Consider the following 23,065-nt stretch of genomic DNA (forward strand, 5'->3'; position numbering starts at 1 on the left):
GCGCACAAGTAGGCAAGCCGTAGCCAGGAGCCAGCCACGACGACCATGCTCCACGGCCAGGTTGGCAACGACTGAGGAACGAGCACCGACGGCGAGCTTGACGATGATCTCGCAGCGTCCACGGTGACCGTGGAGCTAGCACCCAAGGCGAGCTTGACGGTGATCGCAGAGCGAGCCCCCGCGACAAGGTCGACGGTGACCGTGGAGAGCCTCCGCAGCGAGATCAGCGGCGCTCACGTTGCGATGCAAGTAACACGGTCTGAGGAAACTCTGCACGGAGGAGCTGCTCATTCAAGAGGCTCGCTGAGCTGCGCGTTGTGCGTGAGAAGACTCACGAGCTCGCGTCGTGCTTTGTTCGCGCCGCTTGTTGGCGTGATGTGGCGGAGCATGTTCTCTGAATCCGTGCGACTGCTTTCCGACGCTTGCAGCCATGAACGTGCTTAGCGTGAGGCATATATAGGATGAAGAAGCTCCCTGCGTGAACTTGCTGATTACATTTTGTTGAATCGAAAGAATGAAGCAGATTGAGTAGAGGACAATCTAGTATGGAGAGAGACAGGATGAACTTTGTCATCCATTTTGCTCAAGGCTAGGCGATCAACTTCGTCAAAATAGACTTGATCGTCGACTCGGTGGAGCAGTTGGCCCTCACCGTCACCTTGGCGAAGAACTAGGCTTTCTGATTTTGGAGCCTATACTTTTTTTATGGAACAGGAGGGGTTTAAACTCCTACTGTAATTGTATTAAAGAGTAAAAAGAGTTACAAAGTTAAATCAAGAGACAAAAAAGTCAAAAATAAAATAGCTAGAATTACACAAAGCCTTCTAACCATAAGTCTATAAAAGGGTGATGTGCTGCTTTTGCTCTTAGAATAACTAGAGCAATTTTTTTCTTGAAGACAGACTTGCTTCTTTGAACTTAGTGAAAGAGATTCTTGAAAATGATGTCATTGTGCATAATCCATAAAAGGGCTGATTTATCTAATCTTTGATGCTTTCCAAGATAACCAAGATATCATCAGAGTTTGGCGAGTAAAGAGTGAGAGTGAACCAACAGGCCTGGGCAAGGGCAATGGAACAATAGATGAAGAAGATCTTCCTCGAAAACACAATTATAATTTGGGAGATGCATATGTCGCCGTCTAAGGAGGAATCTAGTGCTAGACCAATACTTTAGAATGAGCCAGAAGAACTTTCTTTTGTTCTAAAAAGCTGAAGTCCATAACCATTTATATTCCCTATGCACAAAACGATGTCCCAAAAGGTGCGTATAAACCTCTTTGGAGGACAAAAGGGAGGATCCCCAAATATATGACCAGATATCATGAGTTTGCTTCATTTGTAAGTTCTGAAGAATGAACTGAAGCTCTTGAAATTATGCATAAGCTTCACTAGAGAGGGGCAAAATGAAAGAGGTCTTGAAGGGTGCTTGTGGAGACAGCCACCTTTAGAATTATCTGTTGATTCTTAGCATAGGAAAAAAATCTCTGGAAAAGCCTGAACTGATCCCTCCGATAGATCATGCCACAAAAAACATGATGAGCCATTATTCACAAAGGCCATAGTCATACCTTTGAATTGCACTTGTAGTTTAAGAATATCACGGCACCAAAAAGATCCTCTTGAAGTTCTCCTAATATAAAGCAGCCTATCTCTTATATAATAGTGATCCCAGATTAATTGAAGAGACCTAGAGAACATCAACTTTATTATAGCATTTATGCAAAATTTTTATCAACAGGCTTTCAACTGACAGAGCTATGACTCCCAAGCCACCTTCCAGTTTAGGTAAACAAACCATTGTCCAAGCTGCTTTTGAAGGCTTTTTATTGTTTAAATTAGGATCACTTTATAAGCAGTGTTTTCTAAATTTATCAACCTGCTTAATGACTATTTTTTGGTAGCAGAAAGGTACACATTGCATAGGTTAGTAGAGCAGAAAGAACAACATTTGTGAGGCGGCCAGCATCACTTAGAGAAAAGAAGAAAAAACGACCAATCTTCTCTCACACTTGGAGACCAGAGGCCAAAAGTTAGCTACCGAAGGCCTGGTTATGCTTAATGGAAGGCCTAAGTAGGTGAAAGGTAGAGAACCTTGAGAACAACCCCGAGTGTTGGTTAAAATGTCTAATCTGTCGTCAGACACATTGATAGGAACCATAAAGGACTTATCAAAATTTACTTTCAAACTAGTAGATCCTGCAAACTCAGCTAGGATATCCTTCAGATGATTCAACTGAGCAACATCAGCCTGCATAAATATGAGAGTATCATCTGCATATTGTAGAATAGGAAAATCCTCATCATTTCATAGAGGGATTGGGAGGGCCAATAGATTATTCCTTCTGGATGAATTAAGCACTGTCTGAAGAAGATCAGCAACTAGGACAAAAACAAAAGGTGATAAAGGATCACCCTGTCTAATCCCTCTTCTGCAATGAAAAACTTTCCCAGGAACTCCATTCAAAAGAATGGCAGATGTTCCCGAACCAAAAATTACCTTCATCCAGTTCGACCATTTTTATGGAAGCCTTTATGTTCCATAATTTGCATCATCAAACTATATGCTCCACTTCAAAAGCCTTCTCAAAATCAACCATTAGAATAATTAGACCATATTGATTCCTACGTACCAGTGACGGTAGAACAACTTGAAGCTTGTTCGCCAGAATCTTAGTTAAAATTTTCACTAAAGTATTCAACAAGGAGATAGGTCTATAATCTGCTACTCTGAGTGCATCATCCTTCTTAGGGATTAGAGTGACGTAGGAGCCATTTATGCTTTGAAGACATAATTGTTCAGAGTAAAAAGCATCACAGAGCCTATAAGAGTCTTCACAAATGATTGGCCAACATCTTCTAACAGAATCTGTATCGAAGCCATCTGGGCCAGGTGCCTTATCTGATGGTAGAGATTTTATTATCGCATCAATCTCATCCTTGCTACTTTGTTGCCAACAAGCTCGGCAAACTCCACCTCCGCAACAGCTCGAAGCCAGTCGGTGAAGATCATGTCACAGCCCTCTCTGACTCCCATTCAGTCAGGTTAGCATTTAGGAACGTGGCGTCCACCATCTATCTAGTCAGGGGTCACCCGTTAAATGTGCTGCTTTTTTTTAAGAACGGAAATCTGCTGAATCTCCACTCCACCCATCGAGTCTGGATTCCAGCTGGTCGATCTGTTAGTCGCTCAATTCTTACTCTTGGTAGTAGTAGAATTCTTACTCTCATCGAGAAAGGATGATACTAGGAGTTGATGTAATTTTCTAGTTTATTTCTCACACAAAATACCATGCCAACCTGAGGGGTTGGGGATACATATTTATAGGCTGCTAGCCAGCCAAACATATATCAAGATGCTAGTATAAGATGCTGTCCTAGATGCTAGTGCTAGATGCTGTCCTAGATGCTAGTCCTAGATGCTGTCCTAGATGCTAGTCCTAGATGCTAAGATACTGTCCTCCAGTCAAGAATACTGTCCTTGATGGGTAGCAATACCACCATACTGCTGCAGCCCCATAAAGACCTACACAGAGACTTATCCATCACGATGGGCATGATCGAGGATTCCATGCTGTCCTCCCCATCAAGGAGCCCTTACTCGCTCGCACGAGGAGAGTTTACCCATCTATTTATAATTTGTTAACCTGCAACATGTATGATCTATAGCTAACTATTATTTGTGTTAGCTTTTCAATTTACTACATATGATTTGTAACAGCATAAGATTAAGAATAGACCCTATATTATTATTAACCATGGCCTAGGAGGCTATTCCCGGTTTCAACAAACGCTAGGGAAGCCAAAATGAAGTCAAACACAGGAAGCTCCGTGTCAGTAAAAAACAACGGGAATCCCCATAGCAAAAAGTCATCGATCTGGGGGCGGAGTTGTTAACAGGGTAACATCATTATTCAAGCAGGTAAGGTCTAGCGACAAAAATGACATAAAAATACTTTCAAAGATTGACATCCTGATATGGGATCCCGGAGGAGCTATATATCCATTGTATGTCGGGTCTATATATAGGTAGCAGTGCGGTGCGGCATTCATCTCATCAGGTGGCAGAATCAGCACAAAGGCAGGCATGCAGCATGGCTTGGCAGAGACTGCTGCTCCTGGCCGCAGCCGTTGCTCTCACCGTCACCGCCGGCGGCGCCGCGTTCCAGTTCGAAGAGGCCACCCTCGAGAGCATCCAGGACGGCTTCAAGAAAGGCAGCCTGACGTCGACGGCGCTGGTCCGCTACTACCTGGACCAGATCGCGCGGCTGAACCCGATGCTCCACGCCGTCATCGAGGTGAACCCCGATGCGCTCCGCGACGCGGCCCGCGCCGACGCCGAGCGGGCGTCCGGCGCCTACCGCCAAGCGTCGTCGTCCGGCGGCGGCCTCCTCCACGGCGTCCCCGTGATGGTGAAGGACCTCATCACGACGCGCGACCGGCTGAACACGACGGCCGGGTCGTTTGCGCTGCTCGGCTCTGTGGCCAGGCGCGACGCCGGCGTGGTGGCCAGGCTGCGGCGCGCCGGCGCCATCGTGCTCGGCAAGTCCAACCTCCCCGAGTGGGGCAACATGCGCAGCGCCAGGGGCCTCCACGGCTGGAGCGCGCGAGGCGGACAAGCCATGGTATGTATGACGACTAGCTTCTTCCTCAATCATCGTCATGGTATGCTTGCTTCGTCTGACATGCATGCATCGTACGTCGTGTCGCAGAACCCTTACGTGCTGGAAATGGATCCATGCGAAGCAAGCACCGGTTCAGCCATCGCCGCGGCGGCCAACATGGCAGCCGTGACACTCGGGACCGAAACCATAGCTTCCATACTCTGCCCGGCGTCCGTGAATGCAGTGGTCGGGATCAAGCCAACAGTTGGCTTGACCAGTCGCTCCGGCGTCATCCCCTTCACGCTTAGGCAGGACACTGTCGGGTAATTAAGATGACTACCTAGCAGAAATCCGTGCATGTTTAACTTGCAATTAATTTGTGTGTGTGTGTGTGTGTGTGTGTGTGTGTGTGTTAACTTTTGAGCTAGCTGAACGAACTTGTCAATCAAGTGATTAACACGTTGGTTTTGCTCCCAATTAACCCAAAATGCAGACCATTGTGTCGCACCGTAGCGGACGCTGTCCACGTGCTGGATGCTATTGTCGGTTACGATGCCCTTGACGCTGAAGCCACAATGGCAGCGTCCCAGTACATCCCTAAAGGCGGGTACAAGCAGTTTCTGAAGATCGACGGCTTAAGTAGCAAGAGGATTGGTATCCCAAATGGCTTCTTTCACTTCGAAACAAAGACAGTGATGACCACAGTGTACAAGCAGCATATCGAAACAATGAGGTAAGTAAGAGTAATTTACAATAGAGTTACTCTTTCCATAAATTCATGATCGAACAGTCAACAGAATTGGTCATCATTTCCTTTTCGATCATAATCAAAGCAATTTAGTTACTCAGTTACATACTCTTGTTTTAAGGCGACTTGGAGCGATCGTGATCGAGAACCTGGACATAGAGAATCTGAGCGAGTCACGGGACACCACCAAGAGTGGATTCCTGGTTGCCGCGCCAGCAGAGTTCAAGATCAACCTGAACAACTACCTCTCTGACTTATCCTACACTCCAGTCGGCTCCCTAGCTGAAATCATAGCTTTCAACGCTATCCATCCTTTCGAGGTTTGTTTTAGTCAATCTGAACCTTCAATTTTTCGAATCAGTAATGAGTTAGTTGTACTTTCTCAACTCTTCGTCTTGAATCTAACAACGTACTGAAATTTGGACTGCAGGAGAAGCTGATAGAGTACGATCAGCAGCTCCTGCTGTTATCTGAAACCACCACGGGCATCGGCCCCCTGGAAAGAGCTGCGATACATCGGATGGAGGAGTTGTCGGCAAACGGGGTGGAGAAGCTGATAAAGGAACACCAGCTCGACGCGATTTTTACACCTGATTCGAGCGTCGCCACCGTCCTTGCCTACAATGGCCTCCCCGGAATCGAAGTGCCGGCTGGGTACGACGAGAAGGGCGTCCCCTTTGGCGTCACCTTCGGTGGGCTCAGGGGCTATGAGCCCAGGCTCATCGAGATGGCCTATGCGTTTGAGCAGGCTACCAAGGTCCGAAGGCCTCCCATCATATGAAGGCTTAGAAAGCTCCCTAGAATGCACAACTGTTTGCAGTCCACCTCCTTGCCACTACTTTATTTTTTATATAAAATATGTAATACTGTTTCTTTCTTTTGTGTGTTGTCTGTATACTTTTCACTACCGGAGATGGTTTCTTTGTCGAATGTCCCATACTTTGCCGAGTGCTTTTTATCGGACGCTCGGCAAAGAGGCTATTTACCGAGTGCTAGAGAGAAAGCACTCAGCAAACAACTGACACTCAGCAAAGATGTGGGTTGCCGAGTGCCGAGCACTCGGTAAACAATAACACTCGGCAAAGACCAGGTTTGCCGAGTGTCGGGTCCTCAGCAAACCAGAACACTCGGCAAAGGGCCGCCGCCGTTAACGGCCGGCAACCACCGTTAACCCTTTGCCGAGTGTCTTCTCCTGACACTCGACAAAGCGGTGATTTGCCAAGTGTCATTTTTTGACAATCGGCAAACCATATTTTTTTTCACTTTTGACCTCCAAACTTTTTCTGCAGTCCTCATACAATACCTGGTACTCCATGTTCCAATGTGGCACATTTCTCGGACTTTTTCTATATTTCTTTAATTTATTTCATTTAATTGAATTTTCTTGGATAATTCAAATTATAACTGCTAGTCATTCGAATAATAAAAAAATGAATGGAAAATTATATTCATGTTATTTAGTATAATGTGAGGCTGTATCCAGGAACAAATCACCAATTTCGAACATCTTGTTCATGAAACATGACCACGAACTTGCAGTCGAGTTGTTTTTAAATTCTATAAAAAACAAACGAAGTCCAAAAATTATGAAACTTGTCAAGATGTCATGATATCATATGTGGAGGTTGTGATAAAAAAAATTTGAGGAGGTTTCGTGCAAGTTTGTCACGTACGATGCTTACCACCTCGTCGGCCTCTTCACAAAATCATGAAACTTCTTTGAAGATTCTTCGGTTTGCAAGCATCGTACGTGACAACTTGCGTGAAACCTTGATGGAGAAGTCGTCATGAGGGTGGGAGGAGGCAAGAAGCATGGGCGGTACTGGATTGGCGACGGCGCAATCGACTCGGCCGCTACTCCCAGTCTATCCCAGATTCGAGCAAGCAGCACGAGCATGAGCCCGGCCATACGACCTCGGTAGGACACTTCACACCACCGGGTGGAGGCACTCGAGGTTATTCTTGGTTTATTCGTCGTTCATTGGTTTTTTTATATCTTTCCTTTGTATTATTGTAACATTGGAGTGAATATATTGTAGACCTAGCTGGAACAAGAGAGGAGGATACGGGAGCAGATGCAGGCGAAGATGGAGAGGGTTGAGGCCGAGCAGCGGAGGATGGCGGAGATTCTTCAGTACATGGAAAGTCTTAGCGCCGCTATGGGTGTAGTTCCGCCATCTTTGCTATTCGCTCCACCTCCACCTCCACCTCCACCTCCTCACTATTCTACTCCTGTGAGTATAAATATTTTAGTTTGTATGTTTATGTTTACGGTCAAACCTAGTGGAGTATGAAAGTTTTATTCATGTATGGTATATATTTATCTTGTCTCACACATACAATCTCTTCTCCTTTGTGCAGAATCAATCAGCGGCATCGAACGATCCTCATGCTTCAGCGAATCCTTCACCAAATCAGTATCATTAGCCATCTGGTTAAGATTCTTGTGGTTGTTAATGGTACTTCTATTTGCAATTGTGGTTGTAGATGATAGAGCACTTGGATTACTTGTGAACTTATTTGTGATATATTGTGAGACATGTGACGTTTGTGATATATATGTGACGGTTGTGATATATATGTGGTGTTGGTGATATATATGTGGTGTTGATGATATATATGTGATGTTGGTGATGTTTGTTATATATATCTTCTGTTTGTTTAGATGGGATGTACAAAACAAATAAAAAGGCTGTTTTCAGTCACTTTGTCGAGTGCAATAGCTATGACACTCGGCAAAGTGACTACCTGAGAACATGCTTTGCCGAGTGCAAAGGCCATTGCACTCGGCAAACATCACTGATTTGTCGAGTGCCACGGGCTAGGCACTCGGCAAAGGTCTCCTGTTTGCCGAGTGTCTTGATAGAACACTCGGCAAATATGCTACGTTTGCCGAGTGTCTTGCCGGTGGCACTCGGCACAGTGGCCACCTTTGCCGAGTGTCTGAGTCAACGGCGCTCGACAAAGCGGCGACCTTTGTCGAGTGCTTGACCTTGACATTTGGCAAAGCCGCCGTCACGGTGGCGCTCGCCGTCACGGCGACTTTTCTTTACCGAGTGTCAGATTAGCACTCGGCAAGTGCCCGATAAAGTGCACTCGGCAAAGAGATCTTTGCCGATAAACTGTTTACCGAGTGCTCTTTGCCGAGTGTAACACTCGGCAAAGACTTTGTCGAGTGTATATCGGAGGCACTCGGCAAAGAAGCTGAATCCGGTAGTGTTTAGTAAAAAGTATTCTAAAAGCATGTTCTACTTGCGTATAAATGCAATACGCGGCCGGGTCGAATACAATTTATCCAAAACGGAGATGTTTAGTGCTTCATTGAGGATACAACGGCGGTGTTGTGCTTAATTATTTTAGTTAATAATTTGCATCACTTCGCTTCAACTGGAAGCATTCTTACAAAAACAAAAAAAAATACATAAGAAATATTGGGTTACCAAGTTGAGGTAATACTCCATGAACTACAATGGTGAACAGGGAGAAAATAAATCATCCTCGGATCACAAACATAGTTTGAAATCTAATGATCCCAATTGGACACGACCAAAATTTTCTTGGGTTCCCAAGTTGTGCTCGCTTCTGCTACTATTGCACTTGTAGCACCATCGAGCAGAGCCATGAGTCCATCTAAGCTAGGTTTAAGCCAAATCATTGTTTTCAAACTTTGGCTAATAATAATAACTATAAAATTGTCACGAATTAAAAGAAGATCTATTTTTAAACCTAGTTTGAATCTAGTGGTGTCAATAGGACCCGACGAAACTTTTCTTGGTCTGAGCCCGGTCAAGTGGCCTTGACACGAGGCTGGCTGTGGGCCGGGCCGACAGCCCTGCAACACACTACACACATCATAGCTATTGACATGCCAAATAAGATTGACAACTTCAGCAATTTCTCAATCGAGTGCTATTGGATGTAGAAGGCCAATAGGCGACGCCAAGAGGATATCCATCAGCTCTCCTATACTCTTCCTACCCCTTAAATAAGAGATTGAACAGCTCTAGCAAATTTTTTATCACATTTCCTATCCCTGTATTTGTTAGAGATCTCCTAAATCCATTGTTATCCACAAACGCCGTCATCGAGGTGAACCCCGATGCGCTCCGCGACGCGGCCCGCGCCGACGCCGAGCGGGCGTCCGGCGCCTACCGCCAAGCGTCGTCGTCCGGCGGCGGCCTCCTCCACGGCGTCCCCGTGATGGTGAAGGACCTCATCACGACGCGCGACCGGCTGAACACGACGGCCGGGTCGTTTGCGCTGCTCGGCTCTGTGGCCAGGCGCGACGCCGGCGTGGTGGCCAGGCTGCGGCGCGCCGGCGCCATCGTGCTCGGCAAGTCCAACCTCCCCGAGTGGGGCAACATGCGCAGCGCCAGGGGCCTCCACGGCTGGAGCGCGCGAGGCGGACAAGCCATGGTATGTATGACGACTAGCTTCTTCCTCAATCATCGTCATGGTATGCTTGCTTCGTCTGACATGCATGCATCGTACGTCGTGTCGCAGAACCCTTACGTGCTGGAAATGGATCCATGCGAAGCAAGCACCGGTTCAGCCATCGCCGCGGCGGCCAACATGGCAGCCGTGACACTCGGGACCGAAACCATAGCTTCCATACTCTGCCCGGCGTCCGTGAATGCAGTGGTCGGGATCAAGCCAACAGTTGGCTTGACCAGTCGCTCCGGCGTCATCCCCTTCACGCTTAGGCAGGACACTGTCGGGTAATTAAGATGACTACCTAGCAGAAATCCGTGCATGTTTAACTTGCAATTAATTTGTGTGTGTGTGTGTGTGTGTGTGTGTGTGTGTGTTAACTTTTGAGCTAGCTGAACGAACTTGTCAATCAAGTGATTAACACGTTGGTTTTGCTCCCAATTAACCCAAAATGCAGACCATTGTGTCGCACCGTAGCGGACGCTGTCCACGTGCTGGATGCTATTGTCGGTTACGATGCCCTTGACGCTGAAGCCACAATGGCAGCGTCCCAGTACATCCCTAAAGGCGGGTACAAGCAGTTTCTGAAGATCGACGGCTTAAGTAGCAAGAGGATTGGTATCCCAAATGGCTTCTTTCACTTCGAAACAAAGACAGTGATGACCACAGTGTACAAGCAGCATATCGAAACAATGAGGTAAGTAAGAGTAATTTACAATAGAGTTACTCTTTCCATAAATTCATGATCGAACAGTCAACAGAATTGGTCATCATTTCCTTTTCGATCATAATCAAAGCAATTTAGTTACTCAGTTACATACTCTTGTTTTAAGGCGACTTGGAGCGATCGTGATCGAGAACCTGGACATAGAGAATCTGAGCGAGTCACGGGACACCACCAAGAGTGGATTCCTGGTTGCCGCGCCAGCAGAGTTCAAGATCAACCTGAACAACTACCTCTCTGACTTATCCTACACTCCAGTCGGCTCCCTAGCTGAAATCATAGCTTTCAACGCTATCCATCCTTTCGAGGTTTGTTTTAGTCAATCTGAACCTTCAATTTTTCGAATCAGTAATGAGTTAGTTGTACTTTCTCAACTCTTCGTCTTGAATCTAACAACGTACTGAAATTTGGACTGCAGGAGAAGCTGATAGAGTACGATCAGCAGCTCCTGCTGTTATCTGAAACCACCACGGGCATCGGCCCCCTGGAAAGAGCTGCGATACATCGGATGGAGGAGTTGTCGGCAAACGGGGTGGAGAAGCTGATAAAGGAACACCAGCTCGACGCGATTTTTACACCTGATTCGAGCGTCGCCACCGTCCTTGCCTACAATGGCCTCCCCGGAATCGAAGTGCCGGCTGGGTACGACGAGAAGGGCGTCCCCTTTGGCGTCACCTTCGGTGGGCTCAGGGGCTATGAGCCCAGGCTCATCGAGATGGCCTATGCGTTTGAGCAGGCTACCAAGGTCCGAAGGCCTCCCATCATATGAAGGCTTAGAAAGCTCCCTAGAATGCACAACTGTTTGCAGTCCACCTCCTTGCCACTACTTTATTTTTTATATAAAATATGTAATACTGTTTCTTTCTTTTGTGTGTTGTCTGTATACTTTTCACTACCGGAGATGGTTTCTTTGTCGAATGTCCCATACTTTGCCGAGTGCTTTTTATCGGACGCTCGGCAAAGAGGCTATTTACCGAGTGCTAGAGAGAAAGCACTCAGCAAACAACTGACACTCAGCAAAGATGTGGGTTGCCGAGTGCCGAGCACTCGGTAAACAATAACACTCGGCAAAGACCAGGTTTGCCGAGTGTCGGGTCCTCAGCAAACCAGAACACTCGGCAAAGGGCCGCCGCCGTTAACGGCCGGCAACCACCGTTAACCCTTTGCCGAGTGTCTTCTCCTGACACTCGACAAAGCGGTGATTTGCCAAGTGTCATTTTTTGACAATCGGCAAACCATATTTTTTTTCACTTTTGACCTCCAAACTTTTTCTGCAGTCCTCATACAATACCTGGTACTCCATGTTCCAATGTGGCACATTTCTCGGACTTTTTCTATATTTCTTTAATTTATTTCATTTAATTGAATTTTCTTGGATAATTCAAATTATAACTGCTAGTCATTCGAATAATAAAAAAATGAATGGAAAATTATATTCATGTTATTTAGTATAATGTGAGGCTGTATCCAGGAACAAATCACCAATTTCGAACATCTTGTTCATGAAACATGACCACGAACTTGCAGTCGAGTTGTTTTTAAATTCTATAAAAAACAAACGAAGTCCAAAAATTATGAAACTTGTCAAGATGTCATGATATCATATGTGGAGGTTGTGATAAAAAAAATTTGAGGAGGTTTCGTGCAAGTTTGTCACGTACGATGCTTACCACCTCGTCGGCCTCTTCACAAAATCATGAAACTTCTTTGAAGATTCTTCGGTTTGCAAGCATCGTACGTGACAACTTGCGTGAAACCTTGATGGAGAAGTCGTCATGAGGGTGGGAGGAGGCAAGAAGCATGGGCGGTACTGGATTGGCGACGGCGCAATCGACTCGGCCGCTACTCCCAGTCTATCCCAGATTCGAGCAAGCAGCACGAGCATGAGCCCGGCCATACGACCTCGGTAGGACACTTCACACCACCGGGTGGAGGCACTCGAGGTTATTCTTGGTTTATTCGTCGTTCATTGGTTTTTTTATATCTTTCCTTTGTATTATTGTAACATTGGAGTGAATATATTGTAGACCTAGCTGGAACAAGAGAGGAGGATACGGGAGCAGATGCAGGCGAAGATGGAGAGGGTTGAGGCCGAGCAGCGGAGGATGGCGGAGATTCTTCAGTACATGGAAAGTCTTAGCGCCGCTATGGGTGTAGTTCCGCCATCTTTGCTATTCGCTCCACCTCCACCTCCACCTCCACCTCCTCACTATTCTACTCCTGTGAGTATAAATATTTTAGTTTGTATGTTTATGTTTACGGTCAAACCTAGTGGAGTATGAAAGTTTTATTCATGTATGGTATATATTTATCTTGTCTCACACATACAATCTCTTCTCCTTTGTGCAGAATCAATCAGCGGCATCGAACGATCCTCATGCTTCAGCGAATCCTTCACCAAATCAGTATCATTAGCCATCTGGTTAAGATTCTTGTGGTTGTTAATGGTACTTCTATTTGCAATTGTGGTTGTAGATGATAGAGCACTTGGATTACTTGTGAACTTATTTGTGATATATTGTGAGACATGTGACGTTTGTGATATATATGTGACGGTTGTGATATATATGTGGTGTTGGTGATATATATGTGGTGTTGATGATATATATGTGATGTTGGTGATGTTTGTTATATATATCTTCTGTTTGTTTAGATGGGATGTACAAAACAAATAAAAAGGCTGTTTTCAGTCACTTTGTCGAGTGCAATAGCTATGACACTCGGCAAAGTGACTACCTGAGAACATGCTTTGCCGAGTGCAAAGGCCATTGCACTCGGCAAACATCACTGATTTGTCGAGTGCCACGGGCTAGGCACTCGGCAAAGGTCTCCTGTTTGCCGAGTGTCTTGATAGAACACTCGGCAAATATGCTACGTTTGCCGAGTGTCTTGCCGGTGGCACTCGGCACAGTGGCCACCTTTGCCGAGTGTCTGAGTCAACGGCGCTCGACAAAGCGGCGACCTTTGTCGAGTGCTTGACCTTGACATTTGGCAAAGCCGCCGTCACGGTGGCGCTCGCCGTCACGGCGACTTTTCTTTACCGAGTGTCAGATTAGCACTCGGCAAGTGCCCGATAAAGTGCACTCGGCAAAGAGATCTTTGCCGATAAACTGTTTACCGAGTGCTCTTTGCCGAGTGTAACACTCGGCAAAGACTTTGTCGAGTGTATATCGGAGGCACTCGGCAAAGAAGCTGAATCCGGTAGTGTTTAGTAAAAAGTATTCTAAAAGCATGTTCTACTTGCGTATAAATGCAATACGCGGCCGGGTCGAATACAATTTATCCAAAACGGAGATGTTTAGTGCTTCATTGAGGATACAACGGCGGTGTTGTGCTTAATTATTTTAGTTAATAATTTGCATCACTTCGCTTCAACTGGAAGCATTCTTACAAAAACAAAAAAAAATACATAAGAAATATTGGGTTACCAAGTTGAGGTAATACTCCATGAACTACAATGGTGAACAGGGAGAAAATAAATCATCCTCGGATCACAAACATAGTTTGAAATCTAATGATCCCAATTGGACACGACCAAAATTTTCTTGGGTTCCCAAGTTGTGCTCGCTTCTGCTACTATTGCACTTGTAGCACCATCGAGCAGAGCCATGAGTCCATCTAAGCTAGGTTTAAGCCAAATCATTGTTTTCAAACTTTGGCTAATAATAATAACTATAAAATTGTCACGAATTAAAAGAAGATCTATTTTTAAACCTAGTTTGAATCTAGTGGTGTCAATAGGACCCGACGAAACTTTTCTTGGTCTGAGCCCGGTCAAGTGGCCTTGACACGAGGCTGGCTGTGGGCCGGGCCGACAGCCCTGCAACACACTACACACATCATAGCTATTGACATGCCAAATAAGATTGACAACTTCAGCAATTTCTCAATCGAGTGCTATTGGATGTAGAAGGCCAATAGGCGACGCCAAGAGGATATCCATCAGCTCTCCTATACTCTTCCTACCCCTTAAATAAGAGATTGAACAGCTCTAGCAAATTTTTTATCACATTTCCTATCCCTGTATTTGTTAGAGATCTCCTAAATCCATTGTTATCCACAATGTGATGAATAAGGACTTGTTTGGTACCGCTTCACCGGTAGATTCACCTGTTGTCCAACTAAATGGTCTCTCGTCGGTCCGCTTCACCCAAGAAGTCACGGAAAACACGCTGAGAGATGACGGGAGTGAGAGTAAATGCCCCCATGGCAAGGTGAGCTGAAAGGACCTAGGATGCCGCCTAAAGGGGGTGAATAGGCGTTTCTGAAATTTAACACCTTAAAATGCGGAAACAATTAGAAAAGGTAGTTTCCAAAATGAAACTCTAAATTAAGAGTAATACCACCCCTCATAAGTTAGCCACAGAGTAAACGAGGTATAAAGAATATATCTAGAAGCTACAACCCTGCAACACAAAGTTAGAACAAAGAATAAATATTTTCAGCACATGTAGAAAATACCAGACGTGTCCGACATACACGATTTCTGCAGAGCAGCCCCAAACTTGCTCCTTTCGATTTCTATCTTCAAGCCAAACTGCAGGTACCTAGTAGAGATGACAATATACACAGAGAACCTGCACAAGAGCTGGAGCAACATAAATATCAAATGAAATGCGAATTCAGACACGATATTTGTTTTACCGATGTTCGGACTTGTTTGAATCCTACTCTCCGTTGAGGGGGTTGCGGGCGACACAACGAAGGTCGGCCCTAGAGGGTACCACGAAGGTCACTCTAGTCGGAGTCTTTTTCAACTCCTTTTCCTCCTTCCACTAGTTGATTCCGAGGCGGCGGAATCGACCGTTACAAACTTTCTGAGGCACACCATAATCAATCGGGTGCTCTCCGACGACGCCTAGTCATCTAGGACCGAAGAGTCTAAGAGTAACAAATACAAATCACGATATTGACAATATACACAAGTGCTCAAGTGGTTGGATTGCTCTCTTTTTTAATTTCTCTCAACTCACTAATTGATTTGGCAATTTGGAACAAACACTCACTAAGAGAGGGTTTGGGAGAGTTGGCAAGGCTTAAAAACGTGTATAGCAACCAGCAGAATCAACAGCCTCCAAAGGTGGAGGCTTGGGGTATTTATAGCCCCTATGAAAAAACTAGCCGTTACCATATCGGACACGTCCGGTATGACTTACACCTGCGCCAACAGTAACTGAGTTATAGTAACGTTGTGAGGTGTCGGAACTCCCGATGAATGTCGGAACTTTCGACCATCGGAACTCCCGACCCTCAGCACATTTAAAAACTACGGTAACTGAGTTAAAGTATGTGAGGTGTCGGAACTCCCGACTCATGCCAGAACTTTCGACCGTCGGAACTCCCGACCCTCAAGGCATTTGAAAACTAGCCGTTGGCCACTGGCCGTCCATACCGGACACGTCCGATATAACCAGGACAGTGAACTCTCCAAATTAGTTAAGCATGATATGTCGGAACTCCCGACCATTGCCGAAACTCCCGACTTACATCGGAACTCCCGACTAACCAACCCAATAACAACAACTTTACCATTGCTGGACACGTCTGGTTGCCAGATCAGCAAAAAATCAGTTAGCTCTTTTGTCTCTCAAACACTCTAAAAACTCACATGGGTTGGCTTGAGCACTTATGAAATATTATCTATCAACATGATGCATCCCTCTTAATAGTATGGCATTCCTATTAACTCAAATTTAAAAGTATAACAAATTTAAACCTTTTGAGTTGATCTCTTTCAACTGAAGCCATGTATTCCAATCTTCATCAAGTGAGGGTGCCAACATGTCAACTTTGATCTTTTTCACTTGAGCAAAGCCATCTTGAGCACGTCACTTGATTCCATTCATCAATTTTGAATAATCCCAAATGCATCAAGTCACTTCCATCACACATTCCAATAGTGATTTGATCCTCCATATTGACATGACCATCATAGCTTGATTAGTGCCTCAACTAAATGCAAGTACTTCCTTCTTCACCCTAGCTAGGTTCTTCGGCCGCCAAGTCATCGCTTGCCCTTCACCCTTGCTTAGTACCTCGAAAGCCTTTCCTTGCTATCTTCACCATCTCAAGCCATCTAGTCACATCTTGTGTTGAATCATCCATTCATTTGTATTGTTATTTTTTCATTTCAATTTAGCAAGCTTCAAATATGACACCATTCCATATGTAATCCCTCATGTCTCATTAATTAATTCTTACGAGCTTGCTTTCACATAGTACATGAAATCCCACAAAAAATAAGCCTTTGTATGAATTCTATTTGCATTATTGTCTTATGCTTGAACTAGATTCTTTATACAACAACACATCATTTTGGCTTTCATTAAGTACCTATGAGATAACCTATTACCTGTCCACACTTAGCAAACAGGTTAGACCTTCAATCACGTTGTCATTGAATCATCCAAAACCCACTAAAGGGCTAGATGCACTTTCAATCTCCTCCTTTTTAGGTGATCGATGACAACTTGATTAAAGCTTACAAAAGAATATAAACATTTAAGCTTTTGGGTTCAATGATTTATGAGAGGGTCCCCCTTAATATGTGCTTATGATTAGAAATTATAAAATGACTTCAAATGTCAATTGCACATACTAAAACATATAGGAGACTCCCCCTAAATCATTGCATCCGTAGGGTGCATGTGTGTGTGACAAAGTAAAACCGTGATGCATATAACAAGATATATCACACAAGAATAAATATAAAGGCATCACATCAAATATTTTCATTCTAGCATGCATAGTCCTTATGAAAATAAATACAACACATGTATGTCACACATAGCACTCATTACATGTTTTCTCAAGTCTACAAGCCACTAATATATAAATAAAGATCATGTCTTAAGATATACATAGATAAAGCATAAGTAAGTCTCATCTCTCACATAATACAATCTATCTCAAACTTCAGATACATTAATGAAGCTCAAAAATAAAAAATTACGGCCTGCAGTACATATCTTCAGGTATAAAGATAAGCAAATAAAACAAATATCCTAAAGCATTAATCAGTCTCTCTCCTCCTTTGTCATCTATCACCACAAAGGTCCAACAATGACATACTAAGGACAAAGGGGCTACAAGCTAACCTAAAAGCTATGATCACTCATCATCATCTTCATCTCTACCAACATCCTCATCATCTGAGCATGTAGCACTGGCTGGACGAGAACCACCCACACTAGATGGGTCATAGCCACCAGACCCATAGTAGCTGAAACTACATGTGAGGTCACTCCACTAGTCTGAAGCATACTCGTCTGCTGCACTGGGACATGGCTGAGAGTGAGTAGGCACACGAGCCTATAGTGGTAAAGTGTCAGGGTGCTCTAGTGTCTGCTGCTGTCGCTGAAGGAACTCAGGAAACTCTATGTCGTACATGCCCTACTGCTGCTCCTTAGTCTCGGGCTCACTAGCTGCCTCATCTGATAGTGGAGATCTAGGAGGATCAAGCTCAAGTCTAGCAGCAATCTGCTTTAGAGTCCGAGTGTCCTTCCTCCTAGCCTCCCTCTCCTTCTACTGATAGGTCCATATGTCCTTGCACATCCCAAAGATAGCACTAAACATCTTACGAATAGGAGAAGGAGGACTACGACGACGTGAAGAAGAACGTGAAGGACCATGTGTTTTGAAAAAGAACATGCACTTTATTCTTATTAAGAATTTGGGAGTCAAAGCTTTTGAGTTGATCTCTTTCAACCGAAGCCGTGTATTCCAATCTTCATCAAGTGAGGGTGCCAACATGTCAACTTTGATTTTTTTCACTTGAGCATAGCCATCTTGAGCACGTGACTTGATTCCATTCATCAAATTTGAATAATCCCAAATGTATCAAGTCACTTCCATCAAACACTCCAATAGTGATTTGATCCTCCACATTGACATGACCATCATAACTTGATTAGTACCTCAACTAAATGCAAATAATTCCTTCTTCACCCTAGCTAGGTTCTTCGGCTGCCAAGCCGTTGCTTGCCCTTCACCCTTGCTTAGTACCTCGAAGCGTTTCCTTGCTATCTTCACCATCTCAAGCCATCTAGTCATATCTTGTGTTGAATCATCCATTCATTTGTATTGTTATCTTTTTCATTTTAATTTAGCAAGCTTTAAATATGAGACCATTCCATATACAATCCCTCATATCTCATTAATTAATTCTTACGAGCTTGCTTTCACATAGTACATGGAAATCCCACAAGAAATAAGCCTTTGTATGAATTCCATTTGCATTGTTGTCTTGTGCTTGAACTAGATTGTTTATACAACAACACATCATTTTGGCTTTCATTAAGTACCTATGAGATAACCTATTACCTATCTGCACACTTAGTAGACGGGCTAGACCTTCAATCACATTGTCATTGAATCATCCAAAACCTACTAAAGGGCTAGATGCGCTTTCATGAGCACTGGTCACCGGGGGCGAGGCAGGAGTGGAGTTGCTGGTGCTAGGGTGGGAGCAAAGTCGCTAGGGTCAAACTAGGAGCAGAGTCACCAGGGCTAGGGTGGGAGTGGAGTCGTCGAGGCCAAGGCAAGAGCAGAGTCACCAGAGCTGGGGCAGGAGTAGAGTCGCCGGGGCTGAGGTGGGGCGTGTTAAGGAAGGCGATGGTCGGGACTAGGGTGTCGATAGAGGATGAGCGACGCGGACGAGAAGGGTGCATGAGGACGAGAAGGGTGCGTGAGGAGAGGATGGTTGACCAGATAAGATGGGAAGGGAAAAAAGAAAAATGAGAAGAAAACAAGGGCATTATGGTCCTTTGTCCTTTTGCCTAATAGAAGAAGCTTTCAACTCTACCGGTAAAGCTGCTTTTAGAGCCAAAGCCAACAAAAGCTAGTTAATTAGTGAAGTTGAGTTGTACCAAACATGCCATAAGAACTGTAGTAGAGCTTACGGCGATTTAGTTGAATGGTCCATGACCTTGAATATATGAACTATGGTTTGGCTTTATTAGAATTTTAAAATTGAATCTGAATATATGCTACTACGCCTATATTAGTATTGACAATGTTGCATTAGATATGGAACAATTAATAGTTCTACCTCTACTGAATGTGATGGGCTAAATATTTTTGTTTGATCAAAGGTCCATGAACAGCTCCATCGATGAAGCTGGAGTCATTTTGGCAAATCATTTAGCAAAACAGCTCTACATGTAAAGCTCCTTAAAGCATACTCTTATAGAACCTCATGCAGGGCCTACCATTGCGAGGTGAAGCCAGGTGACGCCGCTATTTTTTGCGATACCCTCCACGTATCTTCTTTCAGAATGTCTAGCGCCCGAACGTTCGGACAGGGTTAGCATCCAGACGCCCTTGCCTACTTCACGTGGGGGCCCACACCACTCCATGTCCCGCACCTGCACCATGCCCCGCATAGCTTCATGACCCCTGCCTGCACCACGACACCCCCCTCCACACCCACGCGCATCCAGGTGGACTCAACAACTGCAACAGGTGGCTACTGCAGATGGATCCCGCTGCAACATGTACAACACCAAGATCTACTTTACAATATCTATATGAAACACTTGCAACATACGTCTGAAAAAATTGAAACACTTGCAACATACGTCTAAAACACTAGAAAAACATGTTTGTAGCCATTGCAAAACATATGCAACATCTAGATAAAACACTTGCAACATATGTATGATACACCTGAAACACTTGAAATATACATGTATATACAACATCCAGTATACTATTGCAACATCCAGATAAACACTTGCAACATATGTCCAAAACAGATAAAACATTTGCGACATACACTTGAAAACACCATTGTAACATGTGCAACATCTAAATCTACTTTTGCAACATTGATATAAAACACTTGCAACATACCTCTAAAACATTTGAAACACTTGAAATAGACGCTTGCAACATGCAATTGTTGGGGGGAGGCACCCCTGACACCGCTCCTCCCCAAACCCTCGACCTAGCATTGGCTCAACTAACCCGCCCTCGTCCTAGGCATCACCCCCGCGACAAGGGTGCCCTTGATTGGCTTTTTTCATCTATGTGTTCAGGCGGCATGATCGAAGGTCAGCTATGCCAGAGGAGCATGGCGAGAAGGTCGCAAGATGGTGACATTGAACAAACCCTCACTGGGGCCGCCCGAAGGTCATTACCTATGGCAAGAAGGAACCGTCCCGTTAGCAATTAGACCTGGGAGTGGTTGGCTGAGGAAAGGAGATTAGTGTCGTACCCCTAGCTCTTATATAGTGTTTACGAGCTAGGGTCTAACCCAAATGTAACTCCACCACATCTCCGGGTATGGCCTATAAATGCCCGGCGCGCTCGTGTAAGAAAAAGGTGGAACTTTTCTAGACAAATTAATGGGCATTTAATCTGTAATTTTCCATCTCCTCGGTTTCCTATACCTTCAGTTCATCCCTTCACGTCAGTCTAGTCATTCACCTGTGGGAAACCCTTGGCCTCTCCCCCCGTGTCCTTCAGTGAGGGCGAGAGGCTAGGAGTGACACCATAGTTGGTGCCATCCATGGGGACCCCAGTCCACCACTCCTCAAAAACAATGGCAACAAGAAGAAACACCCAAAGGGATCCGCCCCCACCACGAGGATCGGACCCGACAGCGGGAACCTCCACAAGTGAAGCCGATGCGACTTCGGTACTCCAACCCGCCTGCTCAACCAACGAAAACATAGCTCCAGTCAGATGGGGCTAAGGGAGCCGAAGCCAGGGCCAACTGCCAACCCAAACCGTCTAGAACGGAAGAAATCGGCCATGTACCGAAAGATGACGACGAAGATTCAGAGGCGAGAGGCCTCGAGGCCCTAAACCAAATGCATGAGGAGCTCCAGGAGAAAAGGGTCGAGTCGAAGCCCACTAGAGGCAGGCACATCTGCAAGTGATAAGGCAGACGAAGCTAGGGAACAACTCAGGAAAATGGATGAGTACCTAGCTTCGATCGAAGCTAACCCAAACTATCTACCCGAACAACACGACTTGCCATCTCCGCTCCACCCAAATCCACCCCTCCCCACCCAAATCCATCCCCGCCACCACCAACCCAGCCACAACAATAGCAAGTAAAACTAGAACCCGCGAGCCAACCCATTCAAACAACAATCAGCAACCCAGTCGCAACCTTCGGTGTGATACTCGCAATCACTAGAGGATCCAATGACGATCACGGCAATAAGAGACAACACAAAGAGCATATGAGGTGAGTACACCACCTAGCCACCAAAGGGCCACACAAGAACTCACAATGGTCTCACATCCCAATAACCTTCGACAGCATAGATCTCAAACTAAAAGATTACCCTCACACTGATGCCATGGTCATCGAGACAAATCTGGCTGGTTGGGTAGTAACAAGGAACCTCATCAACACTGGCAGTTTCGCTGACATCCTATTCGCTTCAACCTTCGACAACATGAAATTAGATAGAAATCTTCTCCAGCCGGATGGAAAGTCCGCTATACGGATTCGGGGGGCAAACAAGTGAAAGCCATAGGTAAAATCACACTCCTAGTAACCTTCGGCGACCAAAGCAACATCTAGACAGAGCAGATAACCTTTGATGTAGTTGACATGCTATACAACTACAATGCAATTTTTGGATGAGCGGCCACAAACATTTTCAGCACAGTCCTCCACCTGGGCTATCTTTGTATGAAGCTACCCTCCTGCAAGAGGCGTCATTGCCGAATACGGCAACCAAGACCTCGCAAGAATAGCAAAAGAAATAGCCACCCCAGGGCAGGAAAAATGTACACAACCTAGGCAAAGAAAAGCCAACACTCAAGATAACCTAGCCAAACAAACCAGAACAACAAGTCAGGGCAAAGCCAGCAGAAGAAAATAAGAAAGTACCACTATTTGAAGGTAACACCAGCAAGCAGATCATCATCTCTGCTATGCTAGATGGCAAAACCGAGGTTGACCTCATCTATTTCCTACATGACAATAACGACATCTTCGCATGGTCCGCGGAGGACCTCCGAGGGGTAGATAGTGATGAGGACATAACCTCCATACATATGACCATGCTTGGAGAACCATATGGAGACCAAGGAGATCAGCGAGGGTGTCCTAAGCATGAAGGACGCCCGAAGCTCATCCGGTTCAAGTCACCAAGGTGGAGGCCCAAATCAAGTTCGAGTCCATCTCGGCCTCCAGGACCAGTCTGCCTTAAACTGGTCACCCAGGAAACATCTAGACTCCGTTTTCGATGATCCACATATGGATGGAAAGCTAATTGGATAAGGAAGCCAACCCAATTAGTCTCTTGTCAGAAGGCCTTCGGAATTAACGGGAATCATCGAAACAAGTCAGCATCCAGAATCTAGCAGGGTGCTGCGACACCGTCTTTTGGTCCGTTGGACCGTGTATCGTGTTTGGACCCATTAGGGGGCGTGTCCAGGGGGGTGATGCCCAAGACTCTATAAATACCAGCTGTCGCTCTCCTTAGGGTTTAGGTTTTGTTTAGTTCTTGATTTCCTCGTGAAACAGACGTTGTTTTGCTGCAACTGTCGCCTGCTAAGGCTGCTGCTGTGAATCAGGGCCCCAGTTCTTGATCTT

The 23,065-nt window shown here is 45.3% G+C and overlaps 2 protein-coding genes across 2 annotated transcripts; both read left to right on the top strand.

The window, feature by feature from the left end:
* Positions 1–4,081: 4,081 nt before the first annotated feature.
* LOC136497661 (probable amidase At4g34880) lies at positions 4,082–6,139 on the top strand. The gene is made up of 5 exons (XM_066493505.1): positions 4,082–4,624; positions 4,712–4,926; positions 5,097–5,336; positions 5,473–5,671; positions 5,782–6,139. Exons 1-5 carry the CDS (start codon positions 4,094–4,096, stop codon positions 6,130–6,132), a joined length of 1,536 nt encoding a protein of 511 aa, XP_066349602.1. The 5' UTR covers positions 4,082–4,093; the 3' UTR covers positions 6,133–6,139.
* A 1,299-nt stretch (positions 6,140–7,438) lies between these two features.
* On the top strand, positions 7,439–11,282 carry LOC136495577 (probable amidase At4g34880). The gene is made up of 6 exons (XM_066491470.1): positions 7,439–7,485; positions 9,398–9,767; positions 9,855–10,069; positions 10,240–10,479; positions 10,616–10,814; positions 10,925–11,282. Exons 1-6 carry the CDS (start codon positions 7,439–7,441, stop codon positions 11,273–11,275), a joined length of 1,422 nt encoding a protein of 473 aa, XP_066347567.1. The 3' UTR covers positions 11,276–11,282.
* The last annotated feature ends 11,783 nt before the right edge of the window (positions 11,283–23,065 follow it).

Source organism: Miscanthus floridulus, chromosome 12 (assembly GCF_019320115.1).
Source record: "Miscanthus floridulus cultivar M001 chromosome 12, ASM1932011v1, whole genome shotgun sequence".
Lineage (NCBI taxonomy): Eukaryota > Viridiplantae > Streptophyta > Magnoliopsida > Poales > Poaceae > Miscanthus > Miscanthus floridulus.